The sequence below is a fragment of the Schistocerca piceifrons genome, chromosome X (assembly GCF_021461385.2).
Source record: "Schistocerca piceifrons isolate TAMUIC-IGC-003096 chromosome X, iqSchPice1.1, whole genome shotgun sequence".
Taxonomy (NCBI): domain Eukaryota; kingdom Metazoa; phylum Arthropoda; class Insecta; order Orthoptera; family Acrididae; genus Schistocerca; species Schistocerca piceifrons.
This window is the reverse complement of record NC_060149.1, coordinates 850,747,359-850,768,827: the sequence shown is the minus strand read 5'-3', so window position 1 is coordinate 850,768,827 and position 21,469 is coordinate 850,747,359. Positions and strand designations below refer to the sequence as shown.

General features: G+C 38.8%; 1 protein-coding gene across 2 annotated transcripts in view; it reads right to left on the bottom strand.

Annotated features, from left to right (window-relative positions):
- Positions 1-21,469, bottom strand: part of LOC124722935 (glutamate receptor-interacting protein 2) — a 454,066-nt gene that overhangs the window by 118,060 nt on the left and 314,537 nt on the right. For both annotated transcript variants that reach the window (XM_047248095.1, XM_047248096.1), the window contains exon 9: positions 9,808-10,023. In XM_047248095.1, coding sequence (XP_047104051.1) covers positions 9,808-10,023 — 216 coding nt within the window. The remainder of the gene's footprint in view (positions 1-9,807; positions 10,024-21,469) is intronic.

Here is a 21,469-nt window from a genome sequence, read left to right as displayed (position 1 = left end):
CCTCCTGCATTTCAGTACAATTTTCCATTATTACAACCTCTCAATATACCACAGTATCATCTGCAAAAAGCCTCAGTGAACTTCTGATGTTATTTATGTATATTGTGAATAGCAATGGTCCTACAACACTCCCCTGTGGCACACCTGAAGTCACTCTTACTTTGGAAGACTTCTCTCCATTGAGAATGACACGCTGTGTTCTGTTATCTAAGAACTCTTCAATCCAATCACACAATTGGTCTGATAGTCCATATGCTCTTACTTTGTTCATTAAACGACTGTGGGGAACTGTATCAAACTCCTTGCGGAAGTCAAGAAACACAGTATCTACCTGGGAACCTGTGTCTATGGCTCTCTGAGTCTTGTGGACAAATAGCGCAAGCTGGGTTTCACACGATCGTCTTTTTCGAAACCCATGCTGATTCCTACAGAGTAGATTTCTAGTCTCCAGAAAAGTCATTATACTCGAACGTAATATGTGTTCCAAAATTCTACAACTATAACACTACCTTGGGGAATGCCAGAAATCAGTTCTGTTTTACTCAATGACTTTCCATCAGTTACTATGAACTGTGATCTCTCTGACAGGAAGTCACAAATCCAGTCATGTAACTGAGACGATATTCCATAAGCATGCAATTTCACTACAAGCCACTTGTGTGTCACCAGTCAAAAGCCTTCCAGAAATACAGAATAAATCTGAAATCCCTTGTCAATAGCACTAAACACTTCATGCAAATAAGGAGCTTGTTGTGTTTCACAAGAACGATGTTTTCTAAAGCCATGTTGACTTTATGTCAATAGACCATTTTCTTCGAGGTAATTCATAATGTTTGAACACAATATATGTTCCAAAATCCTGCTGCACATTGACATTAATGATGGGGGCCTTTAATTAAGTGGATTACTCCTAATACCTTTCTTGAATATTGGTATGGCCTGTGCAACTTTCCGGTCTTTGGGTACGGATCTTTCGTCAAGCGAATGGTTGTATATGATTGTTTAGTATGGAGATAATGCATCAGCATACTCTGAAAGGAACCTAACTGGTGTGCAGTCTTCTCCAGAAGGCTTGCTTTTATTAAGTGATTTAAGTTGCTCCACTGCTCCGAGGATGTTTACTTCTATGTTATTCATGTTGGCAGCTGTTCTTGATTCGAATTCTGAAATATTTGCTTCGTCTTCTTTTGCAAAGGCATTTCAGAAGGCTTTGTGTATCATTAATTTATCATCATCATTAATTTAATAAGTCATGGTTGCAAAAAAGGAACACAAATTATTTACAGGGAGATGGAAAAACTGGTAGAAGCTGATCTTGGGGAAGATCAGTTTGGGTTCCAGAGAAATCTAGGTGCACATTAGGTTGTACTGACCCTTCGACTTCTTGTAGAAGATAGACTGAAGAAAGGCAAACCTACATTTACAGCATTTTTAGGTTTAGGAAAAACTTTTGAGAATGTTGTTTGTAATACATTCTTGGAAATTCTGAAGGTAGCAAGAATAAAATACAGAGATTCAAAGGTTATCTACAACATGTACAGAAACTGCACTGTGTTTCAAGAGTCACAGGACACAGAAGGGAAGCAATAGTTGTGAAGGGAATGAGACAGAGTTGTAAGCTATCCCTCATTTTATTCAACCTGTACATTGAGCGACCAGTAAAGGAAACCAGTAAGAAATTTAGAAAGGGCGTTAAAGTTCAGAGAGAAGAAATTCTTGCTGAAAACATTGCACGCCATTTGCACATGGCAAAAGACTTTGAAAATCAGTCTTGTGTCTTGAAAAATTTTATAAGATGATTATCAACTAAAGTTAAGCAAGGATGAAAGATTAAGTCAGATATTACTGTGTGAATTAGATTGGGAAATGAGTCACTAAAAGTGGTGGATGAGTTTTCCTATTTTTGCAGATTAGATTAGATTAGTACTTGTTCCATAGATCATGAATACGATACTATGTAATGATGTGGAACATGTCAGGTTAATAAAAGGTGTCTATACAAAATATTAAATTACACAAAATATTACATGACATTTAATATTTTTAATTTCTTTTTGTGTTTGGTGGGGGTTTGGGAAATTACCCACTTACTATATCCAAAAATGTATCTAATGAGTAGAAGGAGTTGCCATTAATAAATTCTTTTAATTTCCTTTTAAATGATATATGGCTATCTGTCAGACTTCTGATGCTATGAGGTAAGTGACCAAAGACTTTTGTGGCAGCATACTTTACCCCCTTCTGAGCCAAAGTTAGATTTAACCTTGAGTAGTGAAGATCATCCTTACTCCTAGTGTTGTAGCCATGTACACTGCTATTACTTTTGAATTCGTTCAGATTGTTAATAACAAATTTCATAAGTGAGTATATATATATATATGACTCCTTACCCTCTCCCTTAAAACCCACATCCTTTTGTCTTTCCCTCTCCTTCCCTCTTTCCTGATGAGGCAACAGTTTGTTGCAAAAGCTTGAATTTTGTGTGTATGTTTGTGTGTCTGTCGACCTGCCAGCACTTTCATTTGGTAAGTCACATCATCTTTGTTTTTTTTATATATATATATATATATATATATATATATATATATATATATATATATATATATATATATATATATATATATATATATATATATATATATATATATATATATATAAAAAAATGAGAGCCCATTTGCAGAGAACCACTTAATGATTTTTTGAAAAACATCGTTTACAGTTTCACCAGTTAATTCTTGTCTGTTGGGTGTGATAGCTATACTTGTATCATCGGCAACTGACCGAGGCAGAAGTAGCGGGGATGGAAAAGCCAGACTAACAATAGCAAAATAAACGTTTCTAAAAAAGGAGATACATTTAATCAGATAATGATTAACATGTAATATAAATTTAAGATGGAAATTGAATGACAAGTGTGATTTTACTGCTCATCAAAATGAAAAGTTTTGATTGCATATTTTGATTACATTTTTGTTTTTTTTTCTGTCTATTTTCACATTTTGAATATCATTTGCAGTATGTTAAATGTGTATTATATTGTGGGCTTGCCTGTACAGTGAATTTTTGATAGACATTGTACTGGTCTGACTTCCGTTTACATACTGAACTTAGGGACCGATGACCATAGCAGTCTGGTCCCTTCAATCCCACAAACCAACCAACATACTGAACTTAACACTTGTAACAAACTGTGTACATGTATGTGTATTTTATAAACACCTCTTCTTGTGAATAGCTGTACTAGTGTCTTTTATTCCTGTCTTAAGTCTTGGTATCTCCATGTTAGGCTTTGGCAATAGTGAGATAGTTGAAATTGCCACAAAGTGTGACTTCTGAGAAACATTTGTTTACATTCACTTGACCTTTTAAAATAACCTTAATCTGACATTTCTGAACTTGTGGTAGTAATGAACTTAAAACATTAGTAGAGTTTACATTCCTTTTGTAGTGCAATAAATGTAACACATTTCATAACATTTCCTTTAGTTTTCCATATCTAAGCTTTTCTCGTCGCTATAGATATTCTTTGACCATGAGTGGACTCTGTGGGAGCTGTTGTAGGAAAGTGAGTAGTGATGTGCATTTTGAAATTGTAGTAAATTGTTTCACTGGGGGGCGGGGGGAAGGGGAATGTAATGAGGAGGACTTGGGGTAGACCGCTGAGGTCCTCTCCTGGAACTGCAAAATTTGCAGCAGGAATAAGTTAATAGAGGAGCAGGAATTGAAGATCTGTGCCCTTCAGGCACACTTTGACCAAGCTATGAAAGAGCTGGTGAGGATGAGGGAGTGTAGTGATGAAAGGGGTGGTTGGGAACTGGCTACTAGTAGGAGGGCTAGCAGGAGGAGGGCACTGTCTGATATTTTTGTTGCAGCCACCAGCAACAGGTTTCAGCTGCCAGAGTTGAGGGGAGAGGAACCTCAAGATGACATAGGAGCAGGATATGTGCAGTAGATTCTGTCCCCAATTAGGAAAATTATGAATAGCACTAATGTTGGGAAGAAGAGGGCACTGCTGTTATAGTGCAATCATGGCAGAAATGCAGGCCCTCTATTACAGTAGAAGTTATGGGAGGAGTATGAGGCCACCAGCGTTTGAAGTTCAGTGCTGGGCTGGATCAGATTATTGAGAGTTTACGTCCACCAACATGAGCATGGTAGAGCTGTTCCAGCAGCATGATTGGCCTCATCTTGGCAGTGTTGTAAGGTGTGTCAATGCTGAGCTGGGAATGGTCCTGATGACTGCTGGCTGGGCACAAACCAGTGTGGAGTATCGGGAGCTGCCGCTGCACTAAGCATGATCTGCATCTCAAGAGGTTTGGGAAAGGGAGGATGGCGGAGTTGATTAGTGAGAGTATAGTGGGTGTATGTGGAGCCACACATGGTCAAATACCCAACTTCATGGGTAGGAGAATTAGGGCTTGTTTAGGACAAATCCTGACAACAGACTCTCCTCTCTAAAGTATCTCAACCAGCTATGATACTTCTGCACTGTGTATGTGGGAAAGACAATGTGCCACACTGGTGTGTGTAAGCACTGCAGAAATTTTCCCAGAATTATCTATTATGCATCAAAATGTGCAATCCATTAAAAACAACATAGTCCAGCTTGAAGCTTAATTACAGCTTTTGAGCAGCATGGTACTATGCATTACGGAGCACTGGTGCAAAGATGATGAATTTCAGCATGTAGTGCTATCATCATACGAATACACAAGTTGCTACTGTAGGTCAACCTTAAAGGGTGGGGGTCCTTGTATCTATATCAAAAGTGGCATACATTTTAAAGCTAGAGAAGATTTGACCTCAATTAGTGTAGATAAACATTTTGAACTGTCATTCACTGAACTAACAAATCTAGATGCCTATAAGAAACCTAACATTCTGTGTGTTTACTGCTCACTTAGGGGTAATGTTGACACTTTCGTCAACAAATTAACTGAAGTCCTGGAAATGGTCTCAGCCCATAAATCAAGCATAATAATATGTGGAGATAGACTGTTATTGCAGATGTTGAGGGTGAAATTAGTAATAACTTCCAAAGCATTTGAGCACTTCCGGCATGGCAGGAATGATAAACACTACTGCGAGTGTTCCAAAAAGTTCAACTTCAATTTTAGACAATGTACTTATGAACACTGACAGCAAAAATTGTACAGTATTTATAAGAGATCTTGGCATTTTGGATTATCACTATCAAATAATAAAGCTGAGGACAGTCTCAGTGAAATGTGCAAAACTGCAGGCTTTGCTAAAGGATTTTCTCACATCACAAGATACATATTTTTTCTAGGACATTGGGAAATAAAACCTGGGATGGAGTGTGTATGGAAAGTAATTAAGATGATAAGCTGTCTAAATTTTGCACATTATTTAAATTAATTTTTGATATGACATTTCCAAAAGTAGCCATTTCTACTGCTGCAACTAGGAAAAACAGATTGAAAGCTGCATGTATTAGGAAGTCCTCACAGAAACTTAAATTTATCAGTTATTTGCAAAAGTGCTGCACTAATCCACAGTTTCTTGAGTACTACCACAGGTATAATAAATATGCAGGAGGGCACTGTTTGTGGTAAAAATCATCCAGTGACAAATTAATAACTAATGTAGAAAATAAAAAGAAAGTGCTATGGGAGGTTAAAAACCAAGAAACTGGAAAAGGCAGACAAAAGCAAAGCAACATACAAATCAAAGATGGGGACAGAATAATAGAATGTCCTCAGGAATAACAAATTCTGTAAATGATTATTTCTCTAGACACAAATGAATTGAAGACAACTTTCAACATTAATTTATTACATTCTGCCCAATTGTAAACATCTTCATGTTGCCATTTTTTCTCTCTAAGAGGAGTTCTGATGTTTTATCAGTGACCATGATGTCACTGCAATCAGCAAAGAGAACTTTTTCTTCACATCTCACACTGTCTAGAAAGTCTTCTATATACCGGGTGATCAAAAAGTCAGTATAAATTTGAAAACTTAATAAACCATGGAATAATGTAGATAGAGAGGCAAAAATTGACACACATGCTTGGAATGACATGGGGTTTTATTATAACAAAAAAAAAGTTCACAAAATGTCCGACAGATGGTGCTGGACAGCAAAAAGTCAGTGACTGCACGTGACAATCGTGTATAGAAGAAGCTGTAATGAGAGAGAGAATCAGATGTGCCAGCACTCGCAGCATGTTGACGTTACCTGAAAAGGTGCTTTTAGTGAAGCTGTATTATCAGAATGGGGAATGTGCTAGTTCAGTGTTATGATCCTAATGCCATAGGAGGTGGATTTGAATGGGTAAAGGTCCATTGACAAATGCAGCTGTGGTGAGAATGATTTCGAAATTTGAAGCCATGGGTTGTTTAGATGATGGACCCTGTAGTGGCCGACCGAACACAAGGCGTAATGCTGCTGAGATAGTTCAGGGAGAAATGTAGACTGTAGCGGGTTCATCTATGCATGGGGAAGTCAGCGCTCATGCAGTCGCACGTCGCACCGGCATTCCATACACTACTGTTTGGTTGGCACTGAGGCGTACCCTCCGATGCTATCTGTACAAAATCCATCAGCACCACGAACTGTTACCTGGCGATTTAGTGAAGTGGAGGGCATTTGCGATGTGGACATTTCAAAAGATGACGGAAGATGATGATTGGTTGAGTAATGTGTTGTGGACCAACAAAGCTCATTTCATGCTCCGAGGGTCTGTCAACGCCCACAACTGCAGAATTTGGGCTACTGAAAATCCTAGAACTGTCATGGAAACTCCATTGCATGATGAGAAAGTCGCGGTATGGGTTGGATTTACCACATCCACCATTATCGAGCCTTTTTTCTTTGAGGAAATGTGTGATTCTGGTTTTGTAACTGCTACCGTGATGGGTGAGAGGTACGCCAATATATTACAGAATCGCATCATCCCCAGCCTGGCTGATAAACACTTGCTGGAATGTATGATGTTTATGCAGGATGGCGCTCCACTCCATATTGCTAAATGTGTGAAAGATCTCTTGCGTGCATCGTTTGGTGATGATCATGTGCTCAGCTGCCACTTTCGTCATGCTTAGCCTCCCAGGTCCCCAGACCTCAGTCCATGTGATTATTGGCTTTGGGGTTATCTGAAGTCGCAAGTGTATCGTGGTTGACTGACATCTCTAGGGATGCTGAAAGGCAACATCCGACGCCAATGCCTCACCATAACTCTGGACATGCTTTACAATGCTGTTCACATCATTATTCCTTGACTACAGCTATTGTTGAGGAATGATGGTGGACATATTGGGCATTTCCTGTAAAGAACATCATCTTTGCTTTATCTTACTTTGTTATGCTAATTATTGCTATTCTGATCAGATGAAGCACCATCTGTCGGACTTTTTTGAACTTTTGTATTTTTTTGGTTCTAATTAAACCCCATTCCAAGCATGTGGTCAATTTGTGCCTCTCTATCCAAATTATTCTGTGATTTATTGTTTTCAAATTTATACTGACTTTTCGATCACCCGGTACATTAAAGAACATAACTGGACCCTATACACTACCCTGCAAAACAGCTATGTTTATATTTTTCTTGACTGATAGTTGTTTTACTAAAAATTTATCATTAGCAGACATGTGACCAATTTCCACTTTTTGCACCCTGCTTTTGAAGGGAGACTGAAATCACTAATTTGCTATTCATCTTATACCTAGCAGTTATAGCTTGCTCAATAGTATTTTATGGCCAACAGAGTCAAAAGCCTTGTACAAGTCTAAGAAAATGCTTTTAACACAATTATCCTTATCAAGAGCTTCAAGTACCACTTCTGTGAATTCTGCAATCGCCAACATTGTACTTTTTCAACATGTGAAAGCAAACTATGCTTCATTAAATAGGTTATATTTGCTTGTGTGACTTTTTTTAGCAAGGGCACCACTTGTGGATTCTTTAGGTATTCTGGGAAAACACCTTAGCTAAAACATTCATCGATTATGTTTGTTAATGGTGGTTGTATGCTAATCTATGCACATCTTCAGAACACAGACAGAAATCTTATACATGCCTGCTGACTTCTTATTTTTTAATTGTTGTACTGTCTTCCTAACTTCAGCCTCTGTTGGGGGAAACATCATGATTGTCATTGCTGTATAAATTACTTTGGGTGCGACGTGTTTTAGAAAGATTTTGCTGAAGCTTCTCCACTTATTAGAGAAATAATCATATATATTCAGTGTCTGTTGTTTCAGACAGATCTGAAAGAACTGACACCATTTTGATCCTGCAGCCACTATGAATCAAGACACAAAGAAATTAAGGATGTCAGCTGCCAGAGGGCATTAATTTATATCAATGGGGAAAGTTGAGAATTTGTGCCATACCGGGATTTGAACATGGGACTCTTGTTTACCAGGCAGATGCACTGACCACTATGTCATCTGGACACTGTGGTCACCCACCTGCATGGTCTGTCCAAGCATACCTCCCCTCAGACCCAAATTCTCAACTTATAATACACACTACTGATGTCGTGCCCCTCCTCATGAACCTCATTACCACAGCATCTCACTATTTCCTGTAAGAGTTCAATCTTCGTGTGCATTTGCTCTGTAGGGATCATTGGCTGTCAAATAGGACACACCCTGAGGCTTCATGGAATTGTCTATTTTGTAATAGAGTAAAATGAGTTGGGGGGGGGGGGGGGGAGTAAGAATCATAGTGAAAAACCAAGGCTTGACTCTAATAAGGAAGTTTAAGTGGATGTAGGTTGCGATAGTTATGAAGGGATGAAGATGCTTTCACAGGAAAGACTAGAATGGAGAACTGCAACAAACCAGTCTTTAGAATGAAGACAACAACAACAGCAACACACAGAGTATTTTCTGTCTTAATAAACCTATGTATTAGTCCAGCAAAGCATGTAATGGTAGTCTAATTTGTTCCACACATGAGTACATTAGATAATGAATGTGAAAATTAAAGAAAATCTTTAGTCTTCACAATATATCTGTTACTAAAGCAAAGGCCTGATCAGCTTCTCAGTGATTGTGTGTGTGCATGTGTGTGTGTATTCTAGCACAATAAAGGATTTGTCTGTCAATGACTCAGCACCATATTTAAAGATGTGATTAATATCTTAACATGGAGAGATGTTGAACATAAGAAGGCTTCCAGTAATTTGCAGTGTTCAGCTGCTTACTAAAACTGTGAAGGGTGATTGAGAGATTATTTTGAATATTATTTCAATATTTATGAGACTGACACAAGTCTAGTGAACCACTTCATGATCATGACTGGAAATAAATTATGAATATAATGCAGTTATTCAAAGTTGTTATTTAAATTCTGCCCTTCTCTTCAAGCAAGATGTTGCTATTAATATTTTGTAGTAAACAAAAATCCAATTTTACCTGTAAGAATTTATATGCTTCATAGTAACAGGATACAATGCATCTGCCAATGTTATCTGTAACTGGTCAGAAAATGTAGAGCAATATTCTTGAGGAAATATCAGACATATTATGATAATGATGTCACACTGAGAGAAAGAGGAGGTCTTGTAGGAAAACCAAATCAGTCCATAATTTCAGAAAGGAAACATGTCGAAAGGAAACCTCCATAACTAAAAACATATACTTCTTGTTCGAAGAGCATTGTTATTTCCTTAATAAATGAAACTTGTGGATGAATTGTTCATTCCACTCACTAAACTATACAAGTGTAGATAGTTATCAGTAATTAGAAACAAGGCTCCACCACTATAAGTAGGCATTTCCTTCTTCAGTTTTGCTATGATCACTGTAATCAGGCATGTGACTCCTTTTAATTACCTTTTACACAGTCAGATTTCTTGATACGTAAAGTTACTATGTCAGCTGAATTTTTTAGTATGTTTTGTGTTTCCTCTAGTGTATAATGCTCCAAAGAAACACCATCTATTGCCAGAAGATGATCACCAGGCTGTAACGTGCCTGTCCTGTGTGCAACTGAACCTCTTCGAATATCAGATATGAGTAAAGAATCTCCCGGGAGGCGATTTTTTGAAGCTGCAAAAGAACAGTATGATTACAGGAAGATTGTGTATATACTTTTAAACAAATAGAGTACTTATTTTTCTGCAAGGAGACTTAATGCTAGATAGTAGAAACTATTATAAAATATTAACAATGAGACATATTAAAGTTAGATATTGAAATATTGTAGCTGACAAAGGCTTCCATGCCTTCAAGATCATGTCACTGTAACAGAAATTTCAGTACACTCATGTCCCTGTGGCCTAATAGTTCTGCTTGCCTGTTTCCCTATTCCCATGTTAAGATTATTTTATGAGGAGGTGTCAACCAATACACTTTCTGTTTCTCAGATTTCTTCATATAGTTTTCCTTTATTTTTATTTTTTTTTTTACATTCTTTACTTCATATGACTGAGTACAACATATGTAAAATTAGACTTTATTTGCTTGTGTTAGTCAATACATTAGCAATTTGCATGTTCCGTGGATCATAATTGGAATGTCTCATTATGTTGTAAAATATGTCAGTTAGTTTCCAATTATAAGACACTCTCTCAGTAAAAATATATAAACATGTTGACTATTTACATGATTGTCTTTGGGTATGTCTCATTATATTGTAAAACATGTAAGTTAGTTTCCAATTATAAGACACTCCCTCATTAAAAATATATAAATATATTGACTATTTGTGTGATTGTCTTACAGTAATCTTAAGTTACTGTTTTTTTTTTTTTTTTTTTTTTTTTCATGTGATGATGTAAGCGTAGCTCTGACCATGCATACACTCACACTCACACACACAACACACATGCATTATAATATTACACAGTCATTTACAATTCTATGAAGCAGACAGAGTTGTGAAACAGTTAATACATCAGTTTCTGTTTGAAGTCAATTTTATTATCTATTAGATTCTTCATATGATGTAAGGAATAAATAAATAAACCACTGAGAAAGCAATCAAACAAAGATTTTTATGGCTGAATACCTTGGCCTTTCTGTGCTGCACTAAGGCTGACTGATGGATAGTGTAAGTTATTTCTCCTTCTGGTATCCTATTTATAAATATTACTGTTGTTTTTGACCTGTGACTGATTGTTGACAGCAAACCTCATTAGGAAGGGAAATCACTATGAGGCTATTGCCAGTATGCCCAACTGTTTAAAAAGAAACTTTCTTCATTCAAGCACTTGGTGTTGTATGCCCAATTAATCCTGTCATGATCAACAGAGATTCTAGAGGAGAGAACATACATTATCCTTATTACACATTTCTGGGAAACAAATACTTCTTCTTCAATGAAGAATTTTCCTAGAATATAATGCAATAAGAGACTAGTCCCCCCATGAATTGTGGACCCATGAAGCTGGATTGCTTATGTGTCTCAACAACACAAACTGCTAAACCATATGATCTACAGCCATTATGTTTCCTGAAGACATGCTGCTCTATTAAATGGTTTAATTACAGTGGCATAGTTGTGCAGAAATTATTCCGCAAGTAAGTTGGCCTGTCTATGGATCTTCAGACGAGGAATACTCAGGAGGATATTGTTATCAGCAATAAATCTGTCATTCTACAGGTCATAGCATACAATATTAAATCTCTTAATTGCAGGGCCACATTTAGGATGTGTACACTCCTATGGTGAACCTGTGGTCTGGGAAAATTTTGTGATAACTATCCCATAAACTTGGCATTTTAGAGCAGTTTCATTATTTAATAGTATAAACTTTTACTATTCAATTTATGATTTAAGTAAACTGTTAAAATTAAAAACGAAGGTAATTTAAATCATTTAAGTATTTGACATGTGTTGTTAACATTACTATGAACTACTATTTTTAATAAAGAACAAAACATGTAAAATCAAAATTTCAGTTTTAAAAGTATCATACTCCATGGGTAACTAAAAGGAAACATATTTATTAGGAAAATTTAAGATAACAAGAAGAGTTTAACAGCCATGTAAATCTTACTTATATGTAATTCAAAGAAGATACTTTCCAAAATAATCAGCCTTAAAATGAAACTTTCAAATAATCTTATTGGCTAATTGGTTTGCTCCTACACTTCATTCTTATGATGCTATTCATAATATCTTCCCAGATAACTTGTGTTGTGTACCAGCTCAACAGGTACAATACTATGATATGCTGCCACCACATAAACACAACCACTTCCCTGGCATCTTCTCAGTTTCAACCACAGGTACTCAAAAACTTTCACTGATGAAATGTCATGTAAATGCCATCATTATTGTCAATAATATGTCTGTCTCTGTAACTCTTCAACGTAATAAAGTTGCAACCAAGCTTCAAATTGACATAGGGTTGTCAGTTTCAATCATTAATCTACTGGCATACTGAAAATTAGGTTTGTTGGAGCTGACAGATTTTGAATGTTCACTGTTCTGTTACAGCAATCTGAAGAGTACAGTGAAAGGACCATTTTCAAGAGATGTTTCTTAGAAACAATTTATGGTACAGGCTGTGTTCATAGTAGTAAATTCAAGTAAAGCAACAAGTTTACTAGGACTGAATGTTTTCAGTGTTTTGTTCTTCATCATTCATGAGGGAGTGAATCAAATATAAACTGAAATTCTGAATGGAAAGTGAAATCAGCTGTTGCAACAATATCAGGAGGTTCTTACAGAATGAGGATGTAGAAGACATAACCAGTAGCCAGTGATTGATGCTGATTCTAGTTGTACAGAAACTGAATTCTCACTATGCACTTGCGGAGATTTCAAAGCATTGGTTAATACTCAGTCATTGACTCATATCCAATTCCCAAGCCAGAAGAACTGATGTCAAAATTAGCTGGTGTCGTGTACTTCACTGAGCTGAATATTAAAGAAGCATACTTGCAAATCCCTTTGGATGAAGACACACAGAGATTTATGGTGCCAAATACTCCATTTGATCTCTACCTTTACAAAAGGTTACTCTTTGGCTTAACCAGTGCACAGAGTTTGTTAAAGCAATATTTAGAACAATTAATTCATGACTCTCAGAATGCTATGTAGTACCCTGAGGACAGAATTGTCTCAGACAAAACTCCACAGGAAGTCTTACAGAATTTGGAATCTGTTTTAAAAATTTGATATGCCACAAAGTAAGTGGATCTCCTTTCAGTATGAAGTGCAATGCTTGGGATACATATTGTCTGCACAGGGTATTAAGCCTATGATGCAACATGCCAACAAAATTAAAAACTTTCTGGTTCCAAAGGACTTCAAGCAATTCAGTGCAGTATTAGGATAAATAAATTGTCTCCCATAAGTCCAACCCCTCGTCCAAATCGTGGGAGATGGGCAACGGCACAAAGTGGGGGACTGCCTATAGGGGTGATGTACAGTGGGGACTTCGTGTGCCCCAGGACCGCTACGGTAGCTGAGAAGGCCCTATGGGAACCCTGAAACGTGACGGCTAACGGGGCTCTGGTGAAGCTGCAATAGGCCTAGCAAGCCAGTAGTGGATAAATCAACTGCTTTTAAAAAGGGAACATGCCTCGGATCATGGAACGGATTTAAAGGAAACCGACCAAGCAATGGAAAAGGATTACGAGATGGTTTACGACTGGGCACCTTAAACGTAAGGACTCTAACTGGGAAGTTAGAAGAAATTGTAGAAATGATGGAAAGGAGGAAATTGGACATTTTGGGACTTGCTGAGACTAGGTGGACAGGAGTTGGTGAAAAACCACTAAGTAAAGGATGTAAACTGTACTGGATAGGGAATGAGAGTGGAAGAAATGGAGTGGCAATAGTGGTCAGAGAGGGTCTGCAGGAGGAGGTGGAAGGTATCAATGATTGAATGATAAAAGCCAGAGTATGGGTGAAAGGAAAAAGCATTGAAATCATCCAAGCATATGCCCCACAGGTGGGGTGTACAAAAAAGGAGAAGGAAGATTTTGAAGATGACATGCAAAAGCAGCTAAATGGAGGAAATCAGATTATAATAGGGGACCTCAATGCACATGTTGACACAGACAGGAAAGGATTCAAGGAGATAATGGGACCAGAGGGCTGGGGGAACCGAAATAGAGAAGGAAAATTGTTGCTGGAATTCTGCAAGAGGAATGGGCTGGCGATCGCAAATTCCTGGTACAAGAAGAGGAGTAGTCACAAAATAACTTGGTACAGTGGGGACTGGTCCCAAACTTCAGTAGTAGGCTATGTACTAGTGGATAGGCAGATGATGAGCAGCCTCACAGATGTTAAGGTCATACCATCTGAGGCCTTAGACAGTGACCATCGGCTGTTGGTAGCCACCCTGAGAGAGAAAAAAAGATAGGAGGGCAACAGATATACAGAAGAAAAGGTTGAAGACATGGATGCTGAAAGAGGATGAATGGAGGACCCAGTACCAGACACTGATCAGGAAGAAGCAGCCAAAGGAAGATCAGAGAACAGTGGAAGAAGAATGGGGAGATTTTAAGAGGGCTCTAGTTGAGGCAGCTGAGACTGTGTGCGGAAGAACTAGCACAAAGAGGAGAAGTAGGGAAACCCCATGGTGGAACAACATATGTAAAGAGGCAGTACTTCGAAAGAACAAAGCCTTCAGAGAATGGTTCCAGACCCGAACAGAGGAAGCTAAGGTAAAATATAAGGAAAGCAAGAAAGCGGCACAGACCATAGTAAGGGCGGAGAAGAAGAAGTGGATGGAAAAATGGACAAGAATGTTAGAAGAGGACAGTGAAGGGAACAAAAAAGTACTTTACACGATGGTAAGAAATAAGAGGAACGACAGAAGCGAGTGCCTGAGGATCATGGATAATAATGGAAGAGTTGTGGAGGAAATGCATGAGCTCAAAAAGATTTGGAAGGAGTACTTTGAAGATCTGTTGAATGCCGCCAAGCGGGTAACTAACAGCGATGGAGAGCCTAAGGCAGCAGACGATTATAATAGTGGGGAAATTGATGATCTAACTTGGAATGAAGTGGAAGAAGCCATAAAGAGGATGAAAGGGGGCACGGCACCAGGTTGGGATGAAGTAACAGTGGATATGATACGAGCAGCAGGAGAAGTAGGAACCCAGTGGCTATACAGAGTGCTGAGGGTGGTGTGGAGGGTGAACAGAATTCCTGAGGATTGGAAGAAAGGAATTATAGTCCTGATCTTCAAGAAAGGGGATAAAAGGAGATGTGAGAACTACAGGGGAATCACCCTGCTATGCCACTGTGGAAAAATCTATGAAAAGATCCTGGAGAAGAGAATAAGAAGCAGTATTTAAAGTAGACTGCAAGAGGAGCAGTACGGTTTCAGACTGGGAAGATCAACAACGGACCTCATATTTGCGGGAAGGCAACTGCAGGAAAGGCACTATGAGTACGGGAAGGACTTAATCATGGCCTTTTTGGATATTGAGAAGGCGTATGACAGTATCTGTAGGGACAAGCTCTGGGATGTGCTGAACGCAAAAGGGATAGATGAAGAGATAACACGAAAAGTCAGAAAAATGTATGAAGGAAGTGAGAGTTGTGTGAAAGTGGGGAGGGAACGTACTGCATGGTTCAAGCTGGAAAATGGGCTGCGACAGGGAAGTGCACTTTCGCCTTTATTGTTTATTATTGTTATGGATGAAATCCTATAGCAAGTATCAGATGCAATTGGAGATCATAAAATGAAAGCAGTGCTTTTTGCCGATGACCTGATGTTATGGGGAAATTGCGTGAAGGAGGTGCAAGAGCAGTTAGATGCATGGGAGGCAACGGCAGCACAATATGGAATGCATTTCTCTGCAAAGAAAAGTGAAATAATCGTCACAACAAGGAAGAAGAATAGGCCGAATGTGGATATAACTTGTGGAGGGGAAAAACTACAAGTGGTAGAGAACTTCAAGTACCTGGGAAGCGTGATTGAAAGTAAGGGGGGAAACGCAATGGAAATAAATGAAAGGTGCAGAAAAGCAGGGCAGTTCTACAAATGCATTAGGGGGCTTATTTGGAGCAAGGAGGTGCCACAGAAATCCAAGGGAATTATATACCGAACCTACTTTGTCCCCATATTGACATACGGAAGTGAGACATGGGTAATGCACAAAAGCGACAAAAGTAGAATACAGGCTAGTGAAATGAAGTTCCAGAGGAGCAGGTTGGATGTAACAAGACGAGACAGATTGCGAAATGTGTATGTGAGGGAAAGACTAAAGGAGGAACCAGTACAGGACAGGATAGAAAAATCAAGACTGCAGTGGTATGGACACATGAAGAGAATGGATGAGGGAAGAATTCCAAAGAGGATGTTTGATCTGCAACTGGAGGGGAAGAGGCCCAGAGGAAGACCAAGAGATAGATGGGTGAAGGGAGTGAAGGAATGTGTGATGAGAAGAGGAGAGAACTGGACGAAGGTGGAAGAGGGGGAATGGTGGAAAGACAGAACACGATGGAGAGGCTTGTGTTCCCGACAGACCCAGCCAGTGGCTGGAAACTGTCCAAGATGATGATGATGATGATTAGGATAAATAAATTATTATAAGAGGTTTCTCCCTCATGCATCATCCATCAGTGAACCACTGGACACATTGTTATGTACAATGGACACATTGTTATGTAAAGACACTACATGGAACTGGAACTGTGAATGCCAATGCGCATTTAACAACTCAAAACAGTGTTTGTTTGATGCCAAACATTTCACAACATATAGGAGTTTGACAAAAAATGGAAACATCAAAACCACAACACATTACCATTCTTAATATGGTGTAGGAAACCCTTCGGCATTCAAAACAGCTTCCAGTTGTCTCAGCATGGATAAATACAGGTCATGTATGGTTTTCAAGGGGATCTTATACCATTCTTCCAACAAAATAAATGAAAAATATATCTATTTAAAACAGCAGATAAAAATTTGCTTGATGTGTTCCTGAGAGAAAATATCCACTCCTTCCAAATTAACAACGTAAGTGTAGACCAGATGTGGCTTAAATTCAAAGAAATAGTATCAACAGAAATTGAGAGATTTACACCAAATAAATTAACAAGCAATGGAGCTGATCCCCTTTGGTACACAAAACAAGTCAGAACACTATTGCAGAAACAACAACAAAAGCATGCCAAATTTAAATGAACGCTAAATCCCTAAGATTGCTGATCTTTCACAGGAACTCAAAATTTAGCACAGACTTCAATGTGAGATGCTTACAGTAGTTTCCACAATGAAACTTTGTTTTGAAACCTGGCAGAAAATCCAAAGAGATTCTGGTTGCATGTAAAGTATCTTAGCGGCAAGACACAATCAATGCCTTCTTTATTATGTTCTTATTACTGTCGTTTTATCAAATACTTTTGTATCAAAGCCAGGCTACTCCAAGAATTGTTAAAAGCCAATGCTAAATATATCTGGGGTGGTGCTCAACAAGATTCTTTTGATGTGCTGCAAAAACCTCTGACGACTGACCCTGTACTTGGTCTGTATGAGAGAGCACCTACAGAAATACACACAGATGCCAGTGGGTATGAGATCAGTGCTGTTCTGATCCAAATTTTGGATGGAAAATAGAAGGTTATAGCCTGTGCTTCCAGGACACTTACAAAAGCCAAGAGAAACTGCTCAACTACAGAAAGAGAACGTCTTGCTGTGATCTGGGCTATGTGCAAATTTCAATAGTATCTCTGCGGAAGGCCATTCACAGTTGTTACAGACCATCATTCACTTTGTTGGTTGACAGGTCTTAATGATCCAACAGGATGACTCACCAGGTGGGCACTATGACTTCAAGAGTATGACATTACCATAGTGTACAAAAGTGGAAGAAAACACCAAGATGCTGACTGTCTCTCAAGAAACCCTGTGCAAGACCATCACGACTTTGATGAAGATAGTGACTGTCTCACTGCACTCCAGGATCTCTCTGCTGAGCAGAAGAAGGACATCAAGGTATCTCAAATTATGCTTGCCTTAAATTGTTCAGAGGATGGGAAAGGACAATTTAAGGTAGTTAATGGATTACTTTGCAAGAAAAACTTTGATCCATTTGGAAAAAGGTGGCTACCAGTGATTCCTGAACACATGTGCTTAGATGTTCTACGGAAATTCCATGACACACCTAAGGCTGAACATTTAAGATTTATTAAGACATATGATAGGACCTGTAAGAGATTTTTCTGGCCAGGTTTATTTAGGAGTGTCTGTCACTATGTGTCACACTGTCAAGTGTGCCAGAGGAGACAAAGACAGTTCCTCAGAGACCACCTGACTGACTCATACCAATTCCACCAGCCAAAACACATTTCCAGCATGTTAGGATTGACCTCCTTGGATGCTTTCCAATGTCTGCTAGTGGCAATAGATGGATTATTATTTGCACTGATTTTCTGACATGCTATGCCATTACAAAAGCCATGAAAACAGCCGAAGCATTCAAGGTAGCAAAATTTATTGTGGAAGACAATTATTAAAACACAGTGCCCCAAGGTCATTAATTACATATCAAGGGAAAGTTTTTCAATCGATTCTTGTGACAGAGATAAACCATCGGTGCAACATTACTCATCATATGACAACTGCGTGCCATCTGCAAACTAACAGGCTTACTGAATGCCTAAATAAGACCTTATCTGACATGCTATCAATGTTCATCATTGTTGAGCAGAGCAACTGGGATGAAGTGCTACCTTTTGTAACGTTTCCCTGCAACACCACCAAAGAAGACACCACAGGATTTATGCCATTTTTCCTGGTGCATGGGCGTGAGGTGACTACGACGATGGACACTGTGTTTCTGTTACATCCTGATGACATGGACTACGACTACATTGGCCAGGTGTTAACCAGAGCTGAGGAAGCTTGGCAGTTAGCATGACTCTGCATGCTACAGGCTCAAGAAAACGATTGCTGAAGGTATGACGCAAGCCACCGCCCTGTTGTCTACCAGACTGGTGAACTCGTCTGGATCTTCACTCCTGTTCAGAAGGTTGGTCTCTCTGAGAAACTTCTCAGGTGCTACTTTGGACCTTATAAGGTTGTAAGACAGTTGTCTGATGTTACTTATGAAGTTGATGTTTTCAACCCCAACACAAGATGATGAAAGATCAGCGATACGGTCCACATACTTCGAATGAAGCCTTATAAGGATCCTGCAACCAATGGTAAATTCAAAGCTCCAGTGACAGGCAACAAGCTGAAAGGTGACAAAGAGCATAGCGGCAAAAGAAGTTCTAAGAAGATCTCTGCCAGGGAGAGAATCAGTCATCAGGAGTCAGAGTATGCAGGACCGATGACTCACTCTTGGACTAGGATGAGTAACACCGAGACGCTGTTCTCTTAAGGAGGGAGCAATGTCAGAGAAGAAGACGAGTAGCATCGTGGTGTAGTGGTTATGATCCTAAACTGATGCATGAAGGGTCATGAGTGCAAAACTAACCTTGACTGTACAATTTTAATTTCTATATTCGGTTCGAGTATATTCTAGAAGTATCTGCAAATGTCAAGAATCATTGTACTGGAATGTTCTGGAGCTGTATATATACTGTATGTGTTCTAGCTGTAGGCAGTTCGCTCCACACTCTTGTATGTGCAAGTGATGAATAAACCTTCTTCTATGTGACAATATTGTCTCTACTGAGATTGAATTTGAGTGTGATAGTGAAGTTATCTAGCCACATATAACAGGTCTAGGTTAAATCAAGTTAATTGTTGGCTGTTTTTATCAACCATGTGAGTCCCCTGTGATGGTTTTAAGGTCATTGGAGAGAAAGTCTATAGTCAGTAGTGCAGAAATAACCAGATCTTGCAATATTAGTTGGAGGTGACTGAGCCATGCTGGCTTGTATCTATATCTGCTTCACGGCCTACTGTCATGACTTCAACATTCTGGCACACCGTAAGGTGGCGCAACTGCAGCTGCAAGTTTTGCAGTGATCTCTGAATCAGGTGCAAGACCAGTCTCTCGTGAGAGAGGGAGAGGGGAAGAGATGGCTGCTGGGACACAAGGTGGTGCCCATGTCGAAATCGTGTACACTCTCAGTTCAAACGAGAACAGGCAAATGATGATGGGCAAAAGTTAATAGAAATTCTTGAGTCTGTAGAAAGATGATGTGTGAAGTTTACAACACCTATCATTGTCATACCTTAGCAGCAGATCTTGCTGACAACCCAAGAAAATTCTGGTCCTACAGAAAATTGCTAAGTGGGTCTAGGGCTTCTATCTAGTCACTCATTGATCAATCTGGTGTGGCAGTAGAAGATAGCAAAACTAAAGCCAAAGTTTTAATTTTTGTATTTAAGAAATTGTTCACACAGGAGAATCATACAAACATACCACTGTCTGACCATCACACAGAGTTGAAAGCAAATACGTCACCAGGCACTGATGGAATCCCAAATTGGTTTTACAAAGAGTACTGTACAGCATTGGCCCCTGACAAATCTTTCACTCAGCGTGAAGTCCCAAGTGAGTGGGAAATAGTGCAGATGGTGCCTGTATACAAGAAAGGTAAAAGAACAGACCAATATCTTTAACATCAGTTTGCTGTAGAATTCTTGAACCTAGTCTCAGTTTGAATATAATAAATTTTCTTAAGAAGGAAAAGCCTCTTTTCACAAATGAGTACAGTTTTAGAAAGCATTGCTCATGCAAAACTCAGATTGACCTTTTCTCACATGAGAGTTAACAAAGGTACAAGCATACAGAATAGATTCCCAGGTATGGGTGTGGCTTGAAGACTTCTCAAGTAACAGAACTTAGTATGCTGACCATGACGGCTAGTGTCCATCAGAGACAAGGGTATCAGGAGTGCCCCAGGGATGTGTGACAGAATGGCTGCTATTTTCTATATACATAAATGATCCAGTGGACAGGGTAATCAGCAGTCCACAATTGTTTGCTGCTGATGTTGTAGTGTATGGAAAGGTGTTGTCATTGAGTGTCAGTAGAAGGATATAAGATAACTTAGACAAAATTTTTAGTGAGTGTAATGAATGACAGCTGGCTCTAAATGTAGAAAAATTTAAGTTAATACAAAAGCATAGGAAAAACAAACCCGTAATGTTTGAGAACAGAATTAGTAGTGTGCTGTTTGACGCAGTGAATCAATTAAATATATAGGCATAACATTGTAAAGCAATATGGAATGGAATGAGCATGTAGAAACTGGTAGTAGGTAAGGTGAATGGTTGATGTTGATTTATTGTGAAAATTGTAGGAAAGTGTGGTTTATCTGGGAAGGAGACCTCATATAAGACATTAGTGTGACCCATTGTTTAGTAATGTTTGACTGTTTGGGATCTGCACCAGGTTGAAGTACGTGGAGTATGTGTATAGATGCAGGTATGCAAAAAGCACTGGTAATAGAAAAATACTGAGAAAAACACTAGAACGATACTGGCTAAATCTCACTTATGTCAGAAGTACCAGTTAACTCTGCCTCTGCAATATTTTCCATGGCCATGGGCATCAGAACCTCGGTCATGTCTGCATAGTGATTTTGTAGGACTATTTATCAGAAGCTACTGCCTTGCCCTCA